Below are 17,373 nucleotides of genomic sequence, written 5' to 3'. Positions count from 1 at the left end.
CGAAGGAGAGACCGGGGCGATAGGCAGCTGACTCAAGCTATTGTCTTCGGCTCGCAAAAAAAGAGGTTGGTGAGAGGCGCCTTCACCTCATGTATTTTGCTATTGTGATAGCCACGGTCCACGTCGCTCAATAGGGTCGCAACGTTCCAAGTTTGAGCTGCCCTCCTCCCGCACCACTATCGACTTCTTCAAATGCAATAATATCGCTCAATAAGAGAAGATAGTCAAGACGGGTCAACTGGAGAATCGAGTACTAATTCTGGTGATGTTGGTAGATCGGGAAGGCGTTGCGTTCACCTTCACTTCCCAGCCACCTCTTATGACGATACGGCGCTCTTTGGGACGCTGGCAGATACCATGTTTGTCAGATTTGGGATCTTCAAGTGTGCGGATATGCCCTGGAAACATGGGCGAAAAGCTGGATACCTGGGTCGCGACTAGAATCTCTAGAGGTCTTCCGCTGTATATCATCTTTCTTGCAAACTAGTAAGTAACATGACGAGACCAAGGAATATGTAGCAGCAAGGCCGAAGAGAATGGCTCGCTGCGACCCTGCCTGCGCGACCCTCTCGGCTTGATGTTTGGAGTTTGTGACGGAGCTCGCTTTACTCATATGAGGTAGACCACACACAAAGGAAACAATCGAGAGATCAATCAACGGGAGCAATCTAACCTCTCACAACTTGTTCTCCTTTCTCTGATCTCTGACCTCTTGCGCCATCCTGACCATCGCATACAAACTCTGCAGGCGCGGCATCTCATAGCCCCTGTCCCGCGCAATCCTCAATGGATTGCCAAGAATGACCTCAATCTCCATCTTCTTGCCCGCTTCCCAGTCTATGGCCATGCTCGGCTTGCTACCACTTGTATTCTTTTGTGTAGACCGAATGATCTGATCGGGGGTAGCGAACTCTTTGGGCATGGGCTCGCCAAGGATCTTGGGTGCGGTTTCGAGGATCTCGGTCATGACGCCTTTGAGATGGCGCTGCAGTTCTGGGTCGAGAGACATGACGTTGTTCGGGAGGCAGAGGGTGAGAACCGAGGTTGGGTTCATGGAGGCGTTGATGGCGATCTTGTGCCAGCGGACGAGTTGGAGTTTGGCATGGCTGTAGGCTTCGGCGTCTTTGATGCCTCCTTGCCTCAGCATCTCGATGAACGCGTCGTTCATCAAGATGACGCGTACGTCGCTATCTTTTCTGCTTCCGGTGTCTAGATGGGGCAGGTATGGTCCGCTGTTTATCCGCGTCCATCTGTTGTGCTTGATCTGGCCGTGCTCGGGTTGCGCGCATGTTGCTATCGTGACCGCCGAACATATCGCAGCCTGTGGGAATCGCTTCGTATACGGTTCTTCTACGCCCAGACCATTCTGTATTAGCACAATAGCTGTCTTATCGCTCACAAGCCCCTCAAGTATCGTCGAGTCATCGCTCACGTCGGGCAACGCTTTCGTGCTGACTACGATGAAGTCCCACTGTATGCCGCTCGCTCTTGCTTCGTCTGGGTTTGCAAAGGTGTTGGCCGGTACGAAGGTGTAATCGCCGTATTGCGGTGAGGTAACTTGGAAGCCGTTCGCTTTCACGGCTTTGTAGTTGGAGCGGCAGATGACCGAGACGGAGGTACCGGGGACAAGGGCAAGACGAGAGGCATAGAAGGCTCCAATGGCGCCGGCACCAACGATGAGGACGCTTGCAGACATTGTGAGGATGATGAGTTGACGGAGAGATGACGATGTCGACCCTGAACTTCGCAATCGTGCCTTATCGATAAGTGGCGCGATTGCCGAGGTTGCGATCCGCGTCCAGGCTTCTTGTCCACCAACATCATCACTGACATCCGTCCGGGAAATCACCTTTTTGTGACGATATTTGTAAACCCCTCTATTGAATATAGAAATTCGTTTAACCAACGAGTCTACACCCCTGTCTAGGTCTATATGAGCCCTTGAAGCCAGATCTAACGATCTAAGCCGTAGCTGTACATCGAAACACGCCATCTTGACGCGTCTCAAACCATCTATAACTTCGCCCACACAACATGCCGTCTCACAACATTCTTCTCATAGACGACTCGCTTCACGACTACCGCCTCGTCGACGCGACCCTTGCCGTTCGATTCATCCCCGATAGCGGCCCTCGCGGCTCCAGCCCTATCGTCGATCGTGAAAAGGAGACAGACAGCAACCATGTGTGCATCATCTCCCTTGAAGATATTGATCTTTGACACATATTTTCCGCCGAGCTGGGCTTTGTGCTGCGCCAGGAAGTACCCAACGGCTTGTCCATTCGGTGATCCTACATTCACAGTCGAAGTCAATAATCCAATCCCAGAACGTCGAACCGAGATACGACTTACCGAGCAAAGCGAGGTACTCCGGCTCATCTGACCCAAACTCGCAGCCCGACCAGGTCATCAGCTCATCCAAATCGAGGCAGTTGTCTTCCAAGATCTTCTTGATTATCGCGACCGTCTCGTCGTTGATAACAGGCGTACTAAGGATATACTTGATGCCGTGCAGGTTGTTCGGACTCGCCAAATTCCACAGTCCCCACATGATATCAGAGCTCGATTTCAGTGCGGGAAGCTCATCGTTCGGCGGAGGGTTGGAGAGACCCCAGAGGGCTTGCGCGCTCGTGGCGGGGCTCTGACGATTGGTCATTGCAATGAGGCCTGATGCTGGGTTTACGCCGATTACGAACTCGGCGTTGGTGACCTGCGAGGAGAAAGTGTCGTCAGTAAAACGTGCATGGACCGTTATCTTCTTTTACCTACACGATAGTATTGGTCGTTGGCTTTATACCACTGCTGCTTGACGGGTGGTAGATCTCCCTGATTGTCGCGCCGTACTGCCGGACCGTCCTTATGGTTGATAAAGTAACACCGATTAGGTCCACCCTGGTAGGTACTACGCGTATCGATCCTGAGGTCATCGAACATGCTCTTGAGCTTGTGGCTATGCTCGAACTCGCACTCATCGTCATGACTTGCGCGGAATTGGGGGGTACCATCGTCACTCTCGATTTTGTAGCCCCAAGTTTCAAGCTCCTGTTGGATGGGGTTGGTCCAGGGGCTATCGATCGGGTTGACAAAGGCAGCTGCTGCGTCATGCGGAGAGGTTGTTGCTGACAGCAGCTTTTGGCCTTTGCATGTGGCTTTGTGGTATATGACTTCGATATCGTCAACGCGAGCGACGAGGCTACGGGAGGGGCTGGGAGAAATATCTGGTCCTTGGAGAAGCGGAGGAACTACAGTGAGGCTCTGCGCGAGAGCTATCAGCGACAGAAGACAGACGATCGCCAGAACCCGCATACTTGGTGTTCGGTTTACCCGTACGTGTAGCAAGTAAACCGGTCATGAGAAGGCTGACCTCCGGTCTAAGTAACTGCACGGCTCGAGCGTTACCCACATGCTCGTCTTTCACTTGGTGCCTATCCCACAAACCAGCCCCACTCAGTCCTTACTTTTGAGAGAATTTCCTTTGAAGAGTTCAACACGGTCTGGAAGCGCAGTGGGAGCGTCGTACGTAGTTTCCATGTCGTTCTCGCGTACAAGGTCAAACGCATGGTGCTAACGGTATGTCCAGATGTTGTAGGAAGAACAGAAGGTGAACAAGCTATCTCTGTAGGTAGCATTAGCGTATGAGAGATTGGCACTATCAGTACTTAATCGTTTTCTGACATGTGCAATACCAAACTGCAGCTCCCAATCACACCATACTCAAGGTGCGGTACGCTCTGGGTAGCTGGCGCCTTCCGCGCTGCCACCTGCAGGGACCGATTGGACGGAGGGTACACCTACCAAGAGAGTATACAATGCTATTAGCGCAGTCATTGTACCAAGGGTCGTGATTCTCGAGTGTATTTTAGCCCTGGAGAGATGTCAGGGTCCGAGAGTCGTTTTGGGAAGGGACCATCAGCCAGATTTGGACTAGTGCGCCAAATGTCGCGACGCGAACTTCCAACGTCAAACCTCCTCGCATCATCACTCCCGCCCGACGCCGACCATCACCGGCTACTTTACGCGCGCTCGTAGTATCTCCACACCCTCGCCATCAAACCTGGAACGTTCGCGACTGTATTATGGCTTGTCTCGTACCCCGCGCCCGTTGATCATAGGCCGGAGCCTACCTGGGCAGTCCAATGCCCGCCGCACGAGACTCGTCGGATTCAGCAAACATCGTACCCTAGGTGAAGACATGCGTGTATGCTATCAGACCACAAAAGAGAGATGGCTTCGCAGTAAATGGGTGGCGACGCGCTTTCTAGTCGGTGGTGTCCACCATCCTGCCGTGTAGGTCATTGTGCGCATAGGTAGTGCTGTCTAAGATGTCTTCCCTCTTCTTCTCTCGTAATTTCTCTCACCTTCATTGGGATTACCTATCCGTCTCACCGCTTGTTACACCGACCGCGGACGCTTTCAGGCCATTGAGTACTGGTTGCCACGTTTTTCAGCTGAAGCCTCGTGGGCGTTTATCATGGAGGCATGACGTGGCTTCTGCCTTCTTGTCTCTATATATTCTGAACTTTGCAGCTTCATCTCTTCTCTTCCTACATCCTCATCATATCTCATCACTTGTTACGCATTTTGCCGCATCAACATCATCATGCCCTTCACTACATCCATGCATGGGCAGTTCACATCTATCAGTACGATGAAAATGAACTCCTCTGGTGGCTGCAAGAGCGGATACGCATCGCCTATATCTCCTCGTGTTCGATGGTGAGTATGTCGTCTTCACGGTGAAGCCATGTCGGTGAACTGACCAAATCAGGATGCGCAGCGAGTTTCACGTTCACCAGATCACCGTTGCTGGCTTTTGTTGTCTTCTCTGGTGCCTGTAGCAGTGGTCGCGCGCTCTTCACATCTCCTAGAGGCTCATGGTGAGTATGCCGTCTCCGCGGTGGATTGGTGAAGTCAAGTCAGTGAACTGACTGGATCAGGAATTGCAGCAAGTTTGACGTTCACCAGGCGACGGTCCTCGCTGCAGTCTCTTGTTGTTATGGCATATGGTGAGTGTCCGAGCGCCTGAGAACAACAAACTCGGCTACAATTTTGACTATCCCATCCCAGACCACGCTACTCAGCAGCATGGCTGAACACCACGAAAGCCCCCAGACTTTCATGCCGATCAGCCAGACGTCTAGCCGGACCTCAATGTTGCCTGCAGCAACATTTCCCAGCGCTAACATGTCATCCAATCTAGCAGCGTACTTCGAGGACGAAGTCGAGCCACAGGTTCTGATGCCCAACGTCGCCTACGCAAACCAGGACAACACGGGCAGAGCATATAGCGTCAACGGCGCCTACGAAGGTAGCTCACCGCGCAATTACAGTGTCGGGCGCGAGCTCCCAAGGTATGTTCACACCATTGGTCACAGTTGACCTTGATGTTCCCATCACACCTCCATTGTTTGGAGGTCTGCCATGGCAACGGCATGTGGAAGAAAACAATGCTAATTCTTCACTTTACAGCGAGTCTATGTTCCCGTCATTCGATCACATGAACCAACCCCCTTTGGAGCCGACAATGGCGCAACAGGAGTTCGATGCCAGCATGGCGAACCCTTTCTACGACTACAATCCGCCCAGGAGTGAGTCTCCCCTGTTCAAATCACCTCATGTATCCGCCAGGCTGACTGATGATCTTAGAATTGGAGGAGCTCCAAGGTCATGTCGACTCCAACGTCAAAATCTGTGAAGTGGTCAACGCTCTTACCGCTCGCATGAACAAGGCCGAGTCGGAGGTCTCGGAGTTGCGAGAGACTGTCGTCCAGCTTGGTATCGCAGCATTGTCGGCTCCAAGCACCCCCATGAAGCCCACTCCTGCCCCGTCAAAGACCTTCGAATTCCTCAACACCGGTCTGCAGGACCAGGAGACCTTCGAAACCAAGATTGTCGGCAGCAACCAGAAGAAGAAGGCCACGAAGACTCACGCCCGTAAGGATCTCCAGGTCAAGATCCCCGGCCTCAAGATCCCTACCATCGCCCCGCTCCCCTCTGGTCAGCCAGATGTAAGTCCTACACGTCCATGTCTCCACCATCGTGTACTAACAGCGAACAGTCTGGCTACCTTACCGGCGGCATGATGTCTATGTTCCCTTCTACACCAACGTCTGGCGGCCTCCCAAGCTCACCTCTCACCCCCGGTCGCGTCGGCCCGCCTACCCCTAGCAAGCGTGGCAACAGTGGCAATACGTCAATCGCCAAGCGTAAGGCCCACGTCGCGCGAGGTAACATGGCGCCAGCCTTCGTCGTCGTTCCCCAAGTTCCTCTCACTGACACCGAGCTCATCGTATACTTCTTCCAGTCTCTCGGCCGTCCTACCGTCGCGCTCCGCCTCTACTCCCGCAAATGGGGCCCCGCGCAGATGGTTGAGACCCTCAACGCCCACCGCAACCTCGAGGGCGGTTACTTGCGCAACACCTGTTCGGTCAAGTGCATCACCGCTATCAACAAGGGCAAAGAGAAGTACGGCAAGAACTGGGCAGATCAGTTCCGCGAGGGCATCGAGAACGCTAACGACTTGATCGCCACCGATCTCATCCGCTATCCCCACGATGAACTGGAGGGCGTTCTCGACTACGACATCCGTTATCTCGGCAACGGACTCAAGAAGCACCCCGAACAAGGCGTTGACGGCGGCATCTTCACCCGCTGCGTTAAGTACTGTATCAAGCACGACGCTAGTTACGCACTGTCCAACGTCCATGAACTCGCCTGGGCACTGCAGACAGGTCAGCTCACTGAGGAGGAGGAGGAGGCGGCTTAATCTTGTTTTTGAAGCATACATGGTTGTTTTGAAGGAGATTTGTTTCCGGGATAAGTGGTTGTATACTCCAAAGTAAGATTCTGGGTGAAGTAATACATGGTGGATGGGACGTAGCTATAATGAATTCGTTCCCGTATATCTGACTTGTTGTGCATTATGTGAGTGAGCTGCTATGTCCTCAACGTTTTCTCCAGAGGATGTAGGAAAGGTTATGGGGTATCGTATACCTCAACGCTCTTCTTTGAGTCTAGCGATCACGCATATGAAATGCGCCGTAGACCTCCCCGCTGGGTTATCGAAAAGATTCTGCTCATTGTTAAGGCGATGTAGCCTTCAGACACTACTATAATTCTCCCACTAAACGCTATCATCCCAACCCCTAACCACTCTCCACCTGCTGATCCCCTACCCAACGCATCTCAACCCATCAACATCCTCAGCATACCGCCCTTATCCTCAGATCCCCCATCCGCAACCCCCTTGCCCGCATCCTTATCACCCTTATTCGGACCCACGGGACTCGTCGCCGCAAAGAACAGCACCTTGATCGCAATCGCAAACCCGGCATGCAGGACAAACACGACAATAAGCAGGATCTTGCTCGTCTTCGCTTCGGTGGTGCTGAGCACAGGGTAGAGGTTGCGGAGGAGGAAAAACGCCGAGGCCGCGAGTCCGAGGGCTACGACCGTGAAGTTGAGGACTGAGATATTCGTTAGTACGTCATCTCCTGGTGCCATCCAAAGACAAGAGAGGAAGAGAGGGAGGGAGGAAGGGAGGAAGAAAGAGGGAGAAACTCACTACCCCAAGGACTCCAAGCCACCAGACTAACCGCAATCCAAACCAAATTCGCATACCCATACAAACAAGCACACTCCATCAAATTCGCACTCTCACTCCCATACCACTTCAACACCCCCCACAGCCCCACGGGCACAAACGCCGTATACCCATACACCAACCCCGCCGCGCCACTCAGCAACTTGAAGTCGTATGCAAAATGCTCCTCGCCCTTCTGCGCCAAGTATTGATTAATCGTTCCTGTTAAAAACAGAATAACAATAACCGTTGTGGCGATCCAGACAGGGCCGTATAAGTCTGGGTTCCCCTCGAGCACGTCGAGGAAATTGGCGCGTGGGTACAGGGTGGAGGTGCAGCGGCGGAGCACTTCGGCGGTGTCGACGTCGAAGGCTTGGGCGTAGAAGTTTAGGGACCAGAGGTAGTGTTTGCGCGAGGTGGGCGATGTGGAAGAGGTGGAGGGGCCGGGGAGGAAGGAGCCGCTCGTGGAGTCGGGTTGGATTTTGGGGGCGCCGCGGCCGGTGGGTTGGGTGTCGAAGTCTGGGGGGAGGTTAGTTCTGCTGTAGAAGGGTGGTATTGAGGATGATAGTCGGTGCGCTTACTGGAGCTGTGGAATTCGAGGTCTTCTTGCAGGTCGGTATGACCTAGGTCGCCCTGGGGTTTGGTAAGCTTGCTGTCTTGGGTTGGATGCTGGCGACGTATGCGCTTTTCTGCGTCGCATCCCCTGGGGTACGTACCTCTTGGTCAACGTCTACGACGACATCGTAGCCTCGGTTCGCCATGATTGCTTGTGAGTGAGGGCTGTCGATATGTCGCGAGCTGGCGTAGAGCTGGCCAGATTGCGGTTGACGTACGTCGCGCGACGCGACCGTGCGCTAGGTTCATTCGGAGCAGGCGTTTCAGGGTCCAGCTCGCTCAACACCATGACAATGTCAGAGGGCACATGCATCTTCACACGACTACTAAGTCATCCTGTCGCAACGAGTTTCTCATTATCATCGTAAATGTAAGGCATCGGATCTAAGGTTCTAGCATCGCAACCATCTAAGATCTACCACAAAGCCACCGATATGTACTATCCCTGCAGTCACTGTCTACGGCGCAGGCTCGCTCTTGACCTGCAGCGGCTCGACGTTCCAGATAGCCTCCGCATACTCGTCGATACATCTGTCACTTGAGAAGAAACCCATGCGCGCGACCGTGGTGATGGTCTTAGTTGTCCACTCCTCAGTATTCTTGTAGCTCTCATCGATGAGCTCCTGTGTCTTGATGTACGATGCGAAATCGTCAGAGACGAGGTAGTAGTCACCATGATCCACGATGCCGTTGATCAGAGCAGAGAACTGGTCCGCATCGCCAAACATGCCATTGTGAATCGCATCGAAAACGTTGGCAAGCTGGGGGTCCAGCTGGTACTGAGAGTACATGTGGTTGTGACGGAGGTCCTCGACATCTTCGGCAAGGTTACCGAAGAGGAAGATGTTCTGTTCGCCAATCTCGCGAGTAATCTCGATGTTGGCTCCATCGCAGGTTCCGATGATGAGACCGCCGTTCAGGCAGAACTTCATGTTACTGGTACCCGACGCCTCAGTACCAGCAGTAGAAATGTGCTCGCTAATGTCGCTAGCAGGGCAGATGATCTCTGCCTTACTAACGTTGTAATCGGCCAAGTAGACAACCTTGAGAGCGTCGCCGACATCTTTGTCGTTGTTGACAACATCACCCACCTTGTTGACGAGGTGGATGACTGTCTTGGCCATCCAGTAACCTGGTGCAGCCTTACCACCGAAGATGGACACGCGAGGAGCTAGCTTCTTGCGATCTTCGGGAGACATGGCCTTGATCTGGAGGTAACGGTGGATCACACCGAAGATGTTGAGCTGCTGGCGCTTGTACTCGTGAATGCGCTTGACTTGGACATCGAACAGCGCTGCCGGGTTGACCTTGACCCCGTTGTTCTCCAGGATGTATTGTGCGAGTCGCACCTTGTTGGCGTACTTGATGTCGCGGAACTCCTTGCGGAACTCCTTGTCGTCAACAAACGCCTCTAGCTTGTTCAGCAGGGTGAGGTCCTTCAGGAACTCGTGACCGCCCAACTTTGACGCAATAAGCGCCGAGAGCTTGGGGTTGGCCTGGTGGAGCCATCTCCTCGGGGTAATGCCGTTGGTGACATTGGTGAACTTATCCTGTCCGTAGATCTTGACGAAATCCTTGAAGATGGTCGTCTTGATCAAGTCGGAATGTAGCTCGGCTACACCGTTGACCTTGTGTGAGCCAATCAAAGCAAGGTATGCCATGCGGACCATCTTTGGGTTCGATTCTTCGATGATGGAGACACGGCCCAGCATCTCGCGATCCTTGGGAAAGTTGCGCTCAACGAATTGGAGGAAGTGAAGATTGATTTCGTAGATGATCTTCAAAAGTCAGCAAGGTCTCAAGAAATCAGGCGATTGAACATACCTGGAGGTGGCGCGGGAGGAGGTGCTGCATGAGCGGTACAGACCACTTCTCGAGCGCCTCAGGAAGCACGGTGTGGTTAGTGTATCCGAAGGTTTTCTGAACGACTATATGGTGTTAGCATCCAGGTTTGGCTCTGAGGGTAGATTCTGCTTACTGCTCCATGCCTCGTCCCACTCCAAGCCCTCGATATCGACCAATATTCTCTGAAGCTCAGGAATGGCCAAGGTCGGGTGAGTGTCGTTGAGCTGAATCGCGACTTGATTGGGGAACTCCTTCCAGGCGCGCTGGCTCTTCTTGAAACGTCGCACAATGTCGTAGAGCGAAGCTGCGCACCAGAAGTACTGTTGCTTCAGGCGAAGCTCCTTACCGCGGTCAAGGCTGTTGCTAGTCAGACATGATATCTCATAACCATGGAACTACTCACTTGTCGTTGGGGTAGAGCACAGCGGAGATGGTCTCAGCGCGCTGCTGGTCAGCTACAGAGCTCTCGTATTCGCCAGAGTTGAACTTCTGGAAGTCAAACTCGCCGCTGGCTGCCTTGCTGCCCCAAAGGCGGAGGTTGTTGCAAGTGCCAGTCTTGTAGCCAGGAACTTTACTTGTCAGTGAAAAGGTGAGAAGTGATGGAAGGACTGCTTACCGGGAACGTCAAAAGCAACAGCCTGGACAATCTCGCCGCCCTCCCACGAGCACTGTTGCTTGCCCTCGTCGTCCTGCCAGCGGTTGACGTTGCCGTAGAATTGGATATCAACGACAATGTCGTGGCGCTGGAACTCCCATGGGTTGAAGTCCAGCCAGTAGTCTGGAACCTCGACCTGGTATCCATCGACGATCTCCTGCTTAAAGATACCATATCGGTACCGTAAGCCGTAGCCCCAGGCTGGGTAGTTGAGAGAAGCCATCGAGTCGAGGAAGCAGGCCGCAAGACGTCCGAGACCACCGTTTCCTAAGGCAGCATCATGCTCCTGAGATACAATGTCCTCCATGCGGAAGCCGAGATCGCTGAGACCCTCTGCATGTGTGTTAGAGAAGCAATCGCGAGGTCCTAAGAGGTGGACTTACTGGAAGCGATATCCTTCTGCTCAACGTTGAGCATGGCATTGTCCAGAGCGCGGCCCATCAAGAACTCGAGGGAAAGATCTAGATTTGTTAGAGGTCGTCCTGCCAGCAAATTCCCCTTTAGTCTCACAGTATACACGCTTCTGGTCAGCAAAGGTCTGACTCTGCTGCGTCTTGTTCCAGTCCAAGACCAAGCGATCCCTGAAGGCGAGGGCAGTTCCAGCGTAGGCAGCAGACTCGTCGCAGTTGAAGAGGGAGCGCGCGAGGGTAGTCTCGATATGGCGAACAGCGTCTTTCGTAAAGTCGTCTGGCGTCGAGAAGGGCTTGGGCATCTATGCGTGTGTTAGTGTTGAGAATCATCCTTGTACTATGATTGAGGATCCAATTGACATACAAACTTTCTCCATGCCTCGCGCTGGGGCTCTGGGATGCTCGCTTCTACATTCTTGATCTCACTGGGGCCAAAGCCAGTTACCGTCCTCTTGTGCTTGGGACGGGTGAATGAAGGCCCAACGGGACCCTTGAGGTCACCGAGGGGAGCGCTGGTCGAGGGCTTGCGCTCGCGGGGAGAAGGGTTTGCGGCCATCTTGATAATCTCAATTGCTGAGAAGCGCGAGTTGCTTAGAGAGTGTCGGTGGGAGAGAGGATATGGCGGGGTAGAGGGGCGTATGGCTGCCGCTTGGAGGTAAGAGGCGCAACCGCAGAAAGGTCAGGGCGATGTGATAGGACGGACAAGAGCTGCAGGCTTATGAAGACGCCGCAGAAGTACCTCAGACGTGGTGTTTGCTACGCGCCAGACAGGAAAGAGGAGCGGCAGCAACGGCAATGGCGTGTTTACAGGGCGTCCGGGTGGAGTAAGACGGGCGGAGATCAATTCAACATGGCAGCAAGGCCCCCAGGATTATATCAGGAGAGCAGGAGCGACTAGCTAGCGGATCGCGGGGAAGGAGCACTCCTGGCCAGGCTGACAGCTAGCAACAAGCTGTTGAGCTCTCCCACATGCAAGCTATATGCAGCATCTCGCGGAGCCAGTACAAAGTGGGGTAGCCGACCCCACGATGCCGTCGCGGAGCAGTTAGCGGGGTCGTGATGGACGTGTTGTCCAATAAACTTGTGCATGCTGAGCCTTTAGTGTGTTTGTTGCGCGTCGAAGCGTGATCTCCAGCATGGCCAGAACCAGACGACGTGACGTCTTCAACCCCTCCATACCAACAACACCATGCTGGCGTAGCGAGAGCAAACAACATCCAAGGATGGAGTGCGCAACAAGCACAAACTTCAAGCTTGAAAATCGATAGACATGAAATAAATTTGCGCATTCAAGTTACGGCCGGCGCGGATCTTGTCGGAACAGGGAAGACTATGTTGATGCTGCAGCCCCACCATCGTACGTTGACCTGATCACTGTAAACAAAAGCATCAAAATGTCGTGATATATGCACAGAATCTTCTCGCATAACCTTATGAACATCTCATGCGATTGCGACGAATCCGCATCACGTGCATGAGGTGCTCGATACGAAGTGCCATTGTAGATTAAATCCGTCTTTACATACCACGTCGGTAGGGATGATTATCAAACAAGCTCAGTCCTCCAACCTCCTAGCTGGTATTACACAAATAGCCTACTCAAAACATGAAACACAGACCATTGGCATCAGGCCACCAAACCCACTCAACTCCACCCTGAAACAAATATATACGAGGTGACAACAAGCCTGTTGTCTACACAGTGGATAGCCTGATCCATGCCGAAGAACGCCGAGAGATGCGCATCGCGAAAGATGCCGAAAGGATGTGGGTATCGTGAATGTACGCAGCAAAACGATTAAAAAGAGTCGAAGGAACGGAATTCGTTGCTCGTCCATGGGAGACCGCCGCTCTACGGGCTGGGCTCTGGGGTCTGAACGCCGTAGCTCCAGATGGCAGTACCCTGGAGGCTGATGGAGAGGTTCCGTCGTTGCTTCATCACGGTCGTGATAGGGGTTGATGCGGGTGCAGGAGCTGTGCTGGGTCGCTGCATGTTCTTCAGCCTCCACTGCACCATGTCGTTGGAGATGCGAGCAAGGCCGTAGTCCATGTCCTGCAGGATGGCCCTCCTCGTGGCCTCAATCTCCTGCACGGTGAAAGCACCGTCGCTCTCCCTGATGCTCCAGTGCCGTGAGGAGCGCTGTCGGTCAACGAGGAAGCCGTGCGCTAGGGAAAGAGCAGCCAAGACAATCACGTCTGGGCTAACACGCACGTTCTGACGCGAGTCTGTCATCATGAAGTTCTTCAGGTCGCGGGCATAGTCGCTCGGCGCAAGAGCATCCCGCCAAGTAGCTGCGAACCGGCTGCTCAACGCATCCAGCACGCATCCCGCAAAGGCGACAATCTCATCCGGCAGGCCAGCACGGTCGAGGAACCCTTGAATGACCGATGCATGAGGGCGGTGCGTGGAGACGTTGAGCGGCACGAGGTTGGCGAGGTGGGTTGCGTATACTATAGATAGCAAGTCAGCGGACCGAAATCAAGGAAGTGGCAACGGCATTGATCTTGGGTGAAGGGGTGCTGGTTGATCGACAGGCACAGGTCCGAAATGTGGAGATGGACTGTTGAGTTGGAAAAGGAGCATCTGGGATGAAGCATGACGAGGGCCAAGGCGCTCTATGCAGGGGAACGTCGCTCTGCCGCCCGGACCGACTCATACACACCAGCATCCACAAACCCGTAAACAGAGATTTGGTGGGTGTGAGGTAATAAATAGACTAACCTTTTGGTTGTGGAGGGCTGCTTGTGTCATATGACTGTGTCGATGTTTGGGCGGTTGGCGTTGATACTCGCGTGGGTGTGGGCTCCTTTGCTGGTGGAGGGGTTGGCAGGTTGGACAGCGGAACGCAGCTCGCAAAGTACTTGTCCAGCTCTTCGTCTGTCATGTCGCTGTTAATGGACAGGGCTGGCGAGTAGTCCATTTTGTCGTGTTTTGTTTTTCCAAGTTGAAATGTTGTGTTCTAACGGTAGTACAGCGGTGTCGGCGAAGTGTAAGCGAGAGAAGGTTGGAGAGTTGGTCGTGTGATGCTATAGTCGTGAGTCGAAGAACAATGAAGCGTCGTGAACCAAGCAGGCGAGCTGGAAATGTCGTCAGAGGGGAGAAGAGCCCCAAGAGTGAGGGCATTCACGAGTCTATATACACGCCCATGTTCCGACCAAGAAAACCGAGACGGTGAAAGCGGCGGATGGGTAGCGTAGCTCGCTAGCTGGCCCCCTGCACTTTCCCAAGACTCAGTAGCCGTCTCCCTGCCGTGCCACCTTCACAGGCGCGCACGCTCTCCCGCTCAGGCCAGCGCCAGCTACAACTTGGCCGTATGCGCCATCGCCAGGGCTACCGATGGCGTGTGCGGCTGCCCGAATGATGGCAGTGTGCAGCCGCCTGGTAAGAACGCTCAAGGTTGTTCCGCGCGCGCTGTACATGCAATGTCGTGATGCCGAAACTATATGGCCAGGAAATCGAGGCCCAGATATACAGTGTGCCCATGTTGCGTGATCTATATGTCCAATCTAATCGTGTTTCTCCAGATCTTCATCCACTCCATCACGATCAGCACTCTAACGACATCATCTGCATATAGCGGGACAGCAGGGACACTTCATCTGGCAGTTGCAATACCGACACAACATAAACTTTGTCGTAGACACAACCAATCTCGCAAACCGCCTTGCCGGAAAAGCTTATGCCCCGATCCCATCCACTCGTCAGATGCTTCCCAGCCCGGCGCCGAGTCGCCTGTGAGCACTACTGCGAGCATTATTGCCTATCCACAAGTTCAATCCACTGCGAAACAAACCATCACACTTTTCACCCGTAGTTCCGACTGCAGAATCTTTTGCACATGTCAAACTCTATCGATCGCATCGCCGCTGTCAATTGCCCTGCATTAGGATCTGTACCCTCGTCACGCCATCACGCCGCCGCTGGAGGGCACCCGAGTAGCCAGCACCTGTTCCCTCACCGCCATGTTCCGCACTCTCGAGCACGCACACTACACGATACGACGCGGGTGCTCGGAACCATGTTATCTCCGTCCCCAAGCTCGCAAAAAGGGGACAATGTAGACGACAGCGCGCCGCGAACCCCACATCCAAGCTCTGGGGGCGCAGTCCTCCTAACCCGTCTTCAGCACCTCACCCGCTCGCCCTTGCGCACTTGACCCGTCAACACCAAATCTGCTCGCAGCACGAGTCGTCGTATCTGACTCCCCAGGCGAATACGTAGCAGCCCGCCCGAACGCCCTGACTTGCTGGCGGAATTTCGGCTTCGGCGCCTCGTATCAAGCGGTCCATCGCGTCTATTTTCCCCGATGCTATTACGGGGCCGGTGGAGCAAACCAATACTCGCGCACAGAGAAAATATTCGCACAGTCGACAAATTCCATCTTTAGTATCCGTGGAGTCGTGAAACACCATTTGCCCGGTAGCTCCAGCATCTGTACGAGCTGCGCCCGACTAATGCTATCGATTGCGCTAGCTTTGTACGAAGCAGCCACCGCCCGCCGCACTCCCAGGAACACCGTCGCTACGAGTCTGCAGACATTGTCGTCATGGGCGTAGCTTGCATCTCCGATCCTTGATGATGGAATCTTTCCTCAACACTGTCCGTGGAGGGCCACGTACAGACAATCAAGAAGCTTCGGAGTCTGGGCCTAGGTCCAAAGGCTCCACTCGCATCCTCTTTTCGCACTCAGCACCATGCACCCTTTTTGCTTCTTGCTGCATGATCGAGACACTTTCACAAGTCCGAGGATTGGCTCACGGACGCTGACAGATGTCATGGCTCACCGATGGACGCTACCGGCCTTCTCCTACGGCCGGCAAGCCACGACCAGTGATCATTTCTTCAAATCATCAACGCCGGAATCTTCTGAAACACAAGGGTTTAAACTATGTCTACACAATTCTTCTAGTCTGTGAACACCCGTTTGGTTCGAGAGCGTCATCCTGTGGCGTAGGGTCCTCCCGAAGATTCTAGCTGTTCTCGATCTCTTTAGCTCGCCAGAGGACGACCGCGTCTAGATCCTCTACCACCGTCACACGGACTCGAGTGGGGGTTTTCATGACTATGGCAGCTGGTGCTGTACCTGCATGCTCAACACTATGGGCGCGGATTCCAAATGCTTCGGGTTGCAGTTGAGAGGAGCGCTCAGACTGCACCTAGATCGAGCTACGGCAAGCCATGTAGTCACTCATCTGGACTCTTTGACAGGCCGATGGACTACGCTCCTGCACCTAGAATATAGGCGAAGTATGACTGAGAGCCGATAGGGTCCCCTTGAGACGATAGTCATCATGTACACAGATCACGCAAGCTTGATGACCCGCCAGCTCGCGCAGTTCCTGACACTTTCACAACCTCCTTCCACATATTTGTGAACACGATACACACATCTACTTGCATCACTTACTGTACAGCAACTAATGGCATGAGTAAGACTTCGCTAGAACGGTAAGCAACATGCCTGTGTCCGTTTCCTACGCTCGTCATAGCACCTATAGCAAGTCCATCACGATGCACGTTTCCCTCCCGTCGACGGGCCGAAGTCCGCAAAAAGCAACAACATACCACGTTCTTCTCGCTGGGAGATCATCCGGTATAATCTACACCGTTATGTCTGCAGGAGATACGATGATTTTTTGAAGAAGTAGTGTTTGTCAATACATGTGGTGAACATCATGTTTAGTCCTAAGTAGTAGTCTCGTCTCGTCATTACCAAGTTCTTTAGTTACGATTCCTGTCTCCGATTGCCGCATGACAGCTAACACATACATCCATATATCCACTCAACCTCCTCCAGCTCCAGCTCCAGCTCCACCTCCACCTCAACGAGATGTTTCCTTCTTTCTCAAAGTCGGTTGGCCCCGCATCGTTTCCACATCACACCACATACCCAAAACGCAGATAAACGTACGACACAACAACGGCTATACCGGCAGTCAAGCGGTGATACTTTCTTTTTCCGCTCAAGGCTGACAACACATACATTCATGCCAAGTCGCAGGTACGTGATGGTGTCATACAATGACATAGATATAGCAGCATACAGCATGTAGGAGTGTACGGTGTATGTAGTTATAGTGTGTACGCTTAGCAAAGATACGGTGAAGACATGACCCGCAAGACCACAGAATCCGCACGCGGATGTATGGCATCTACAGTGTATGTTCGCTGCTGGGAGATCCGAAAATGGATGACCGTTGCAAGAATGAATCTATCGATATCGGCAGTTGACATCACCTCGATTGGTAGGCCTACTTGTCCGCTT

General features: G+C 53.4%; 6 protein-coding genes across 6 annotated transcripts; 1 reads left to right on the top strand and 5 right to left on the bottom strand.

The window, feature by feature from the left end:
- Positions 1 to 676: 676 nt before the first annotated feature.
- Positions 677 to 1,993, bottom strand: J4E92_006364 (uncharacterized protein; the record flags this gene model as incomplete). Its single annotated transcript, XM_051497733.1, has 2 exons — positions 677 to 1,826; positions 1,989 to 1,993. The coding sequence occupies 2 exons, from the start codon at positions 1,991 to 1,993 to the stop codon at positions 677 to 679; spliced, it is 1,155 nt and encodes a 384-aa protein (XP_051352380.1).
- Positions 1,994 to 2,191: 198 nt separating this feature from the next.
- On the bottom strand, positions 2,192 to 3,306 carry J4E92_006363 (uncharacterized protein; the record flags this gene model as incomplete). The annotated part of the gene is made up of 2 exons (XM_051497732.1): positions 2,192 to 2,710; positions 2,770 to 3,306. The coding sequence occupies 2 exons, from the start codon at positions 3,304 to 3,306 to the stop codon at positions 2,192 to 2,194; spliced, it is 1,056 nt and encodes a 351-aa protein (XP_051352379.1).
- A 1,878-nt stretch (positions 3,307 to 5,184) lies between these two features.
- On the top strand, positions 5,185 to 6,766 carry J4E92_006362 (uncharacterized protein; the record flags this gene model as incomplete). Its single annotated transcript, XM_051497731.1, has 4 exons — positions 5,185 to 5,351; positions 5,470 to 5,588; positions 5,647 to 6,008; positions 6,059 to 6,766. 4 exons carry the CDS (start codon positions 5,185 to 5,187, stop codon positions 6,764 to 6,766), a joined length of 1,356 nt encoding a protein of 451 aa, XP_051352378.1.
- A 419-nt stretch (positions 6,767 to 7,185) lies between these two features.
- Positions 7,186 to 8,343, bottom strand: J4E92_006361 (uncharacterized protein; the record flags this gene model as incomplete). Its single annotated transcript, XM_051497730.1, has 4 exons — positions 7,186 to 7,466; positions 7,565 to 8,101; positions 8,164 to 8,215; positions 8,299 to 8,343. 4 exons carry the CDS (start codon positions 8,341 to 8,343, stop codon positions 7,186 to 7,188), a joined length of 915 nt encoding a protein of 304 aa, XP_051352377.1.
- A 312-nt stretch (positions 8,344 to 8,655) lies between these two features.
- Positions 8,656 to 11,663, bottom strand: GPH1 (Non-essential glycogen phosphorylase; the record flags this gene model as incomplete). Its single annotated transcript, XM_051497729.1, has 8 exons — positions 8,656 to 9,975; positions 10,022 to 10,125; positions 10,176 to 10,399; positions 10,446 to 10,611; positions 10,659 to 11,030; positions 11,081 to 11,158; positions 11,208 to 11,409; positions 11,472 to 11,663. 8 exons carry the CDS (start codon positions 11,661 to 11,663, stop codon positions 8,656 to 8,658), a joined length of 2,658 nt encoding a protein of 885 aa, XP_051352376.1.
- A 1,296-nt stretch (positions 11,664 to 12,959) lies between these two features.
- J4E92_006359 (uncharacterized protein) lies at positions 12,960 to 14,028 on the bottom strand (the record flags this gene model as incomplete). The annotated part of the gene is made up of 2 exons (XM_051497728.1): positions 12,960 to 13,558; positions 13,830 to 14,028. The coding sequence occupies 2 exons, from the start codon at positions 14,026 to 14,028 to the stop codon at positions 12,960 to 12,962; spliced, it is 798 nt and encodes a 265-aa protein (XP_051352375.1).
- Between the last annotated feature and the right edge of the window lie 3,345 nt (positions 14,029 to 17,373).

This window comes from Alternaria infectoria, assembly GCF_024043175.1.
Source record: "Alternaria infectoria strain BMP 0036 chromosome Unknown scaffold_9, whole genome shotgun sequence".
NCBI classification, from domain to species: domain Eukaryota; kingdom Fungi; phylum Ascomycota; class Dothideomycetes; order Pleosporales; family Pleosporaceae; genus Alternaria; species Alternaria infectoria.
The sequence above is the reverse complement of the archived record's forward strand: the minus strand, read 5'-3'. Positions and strand labels throughout refer to the sequence as shown.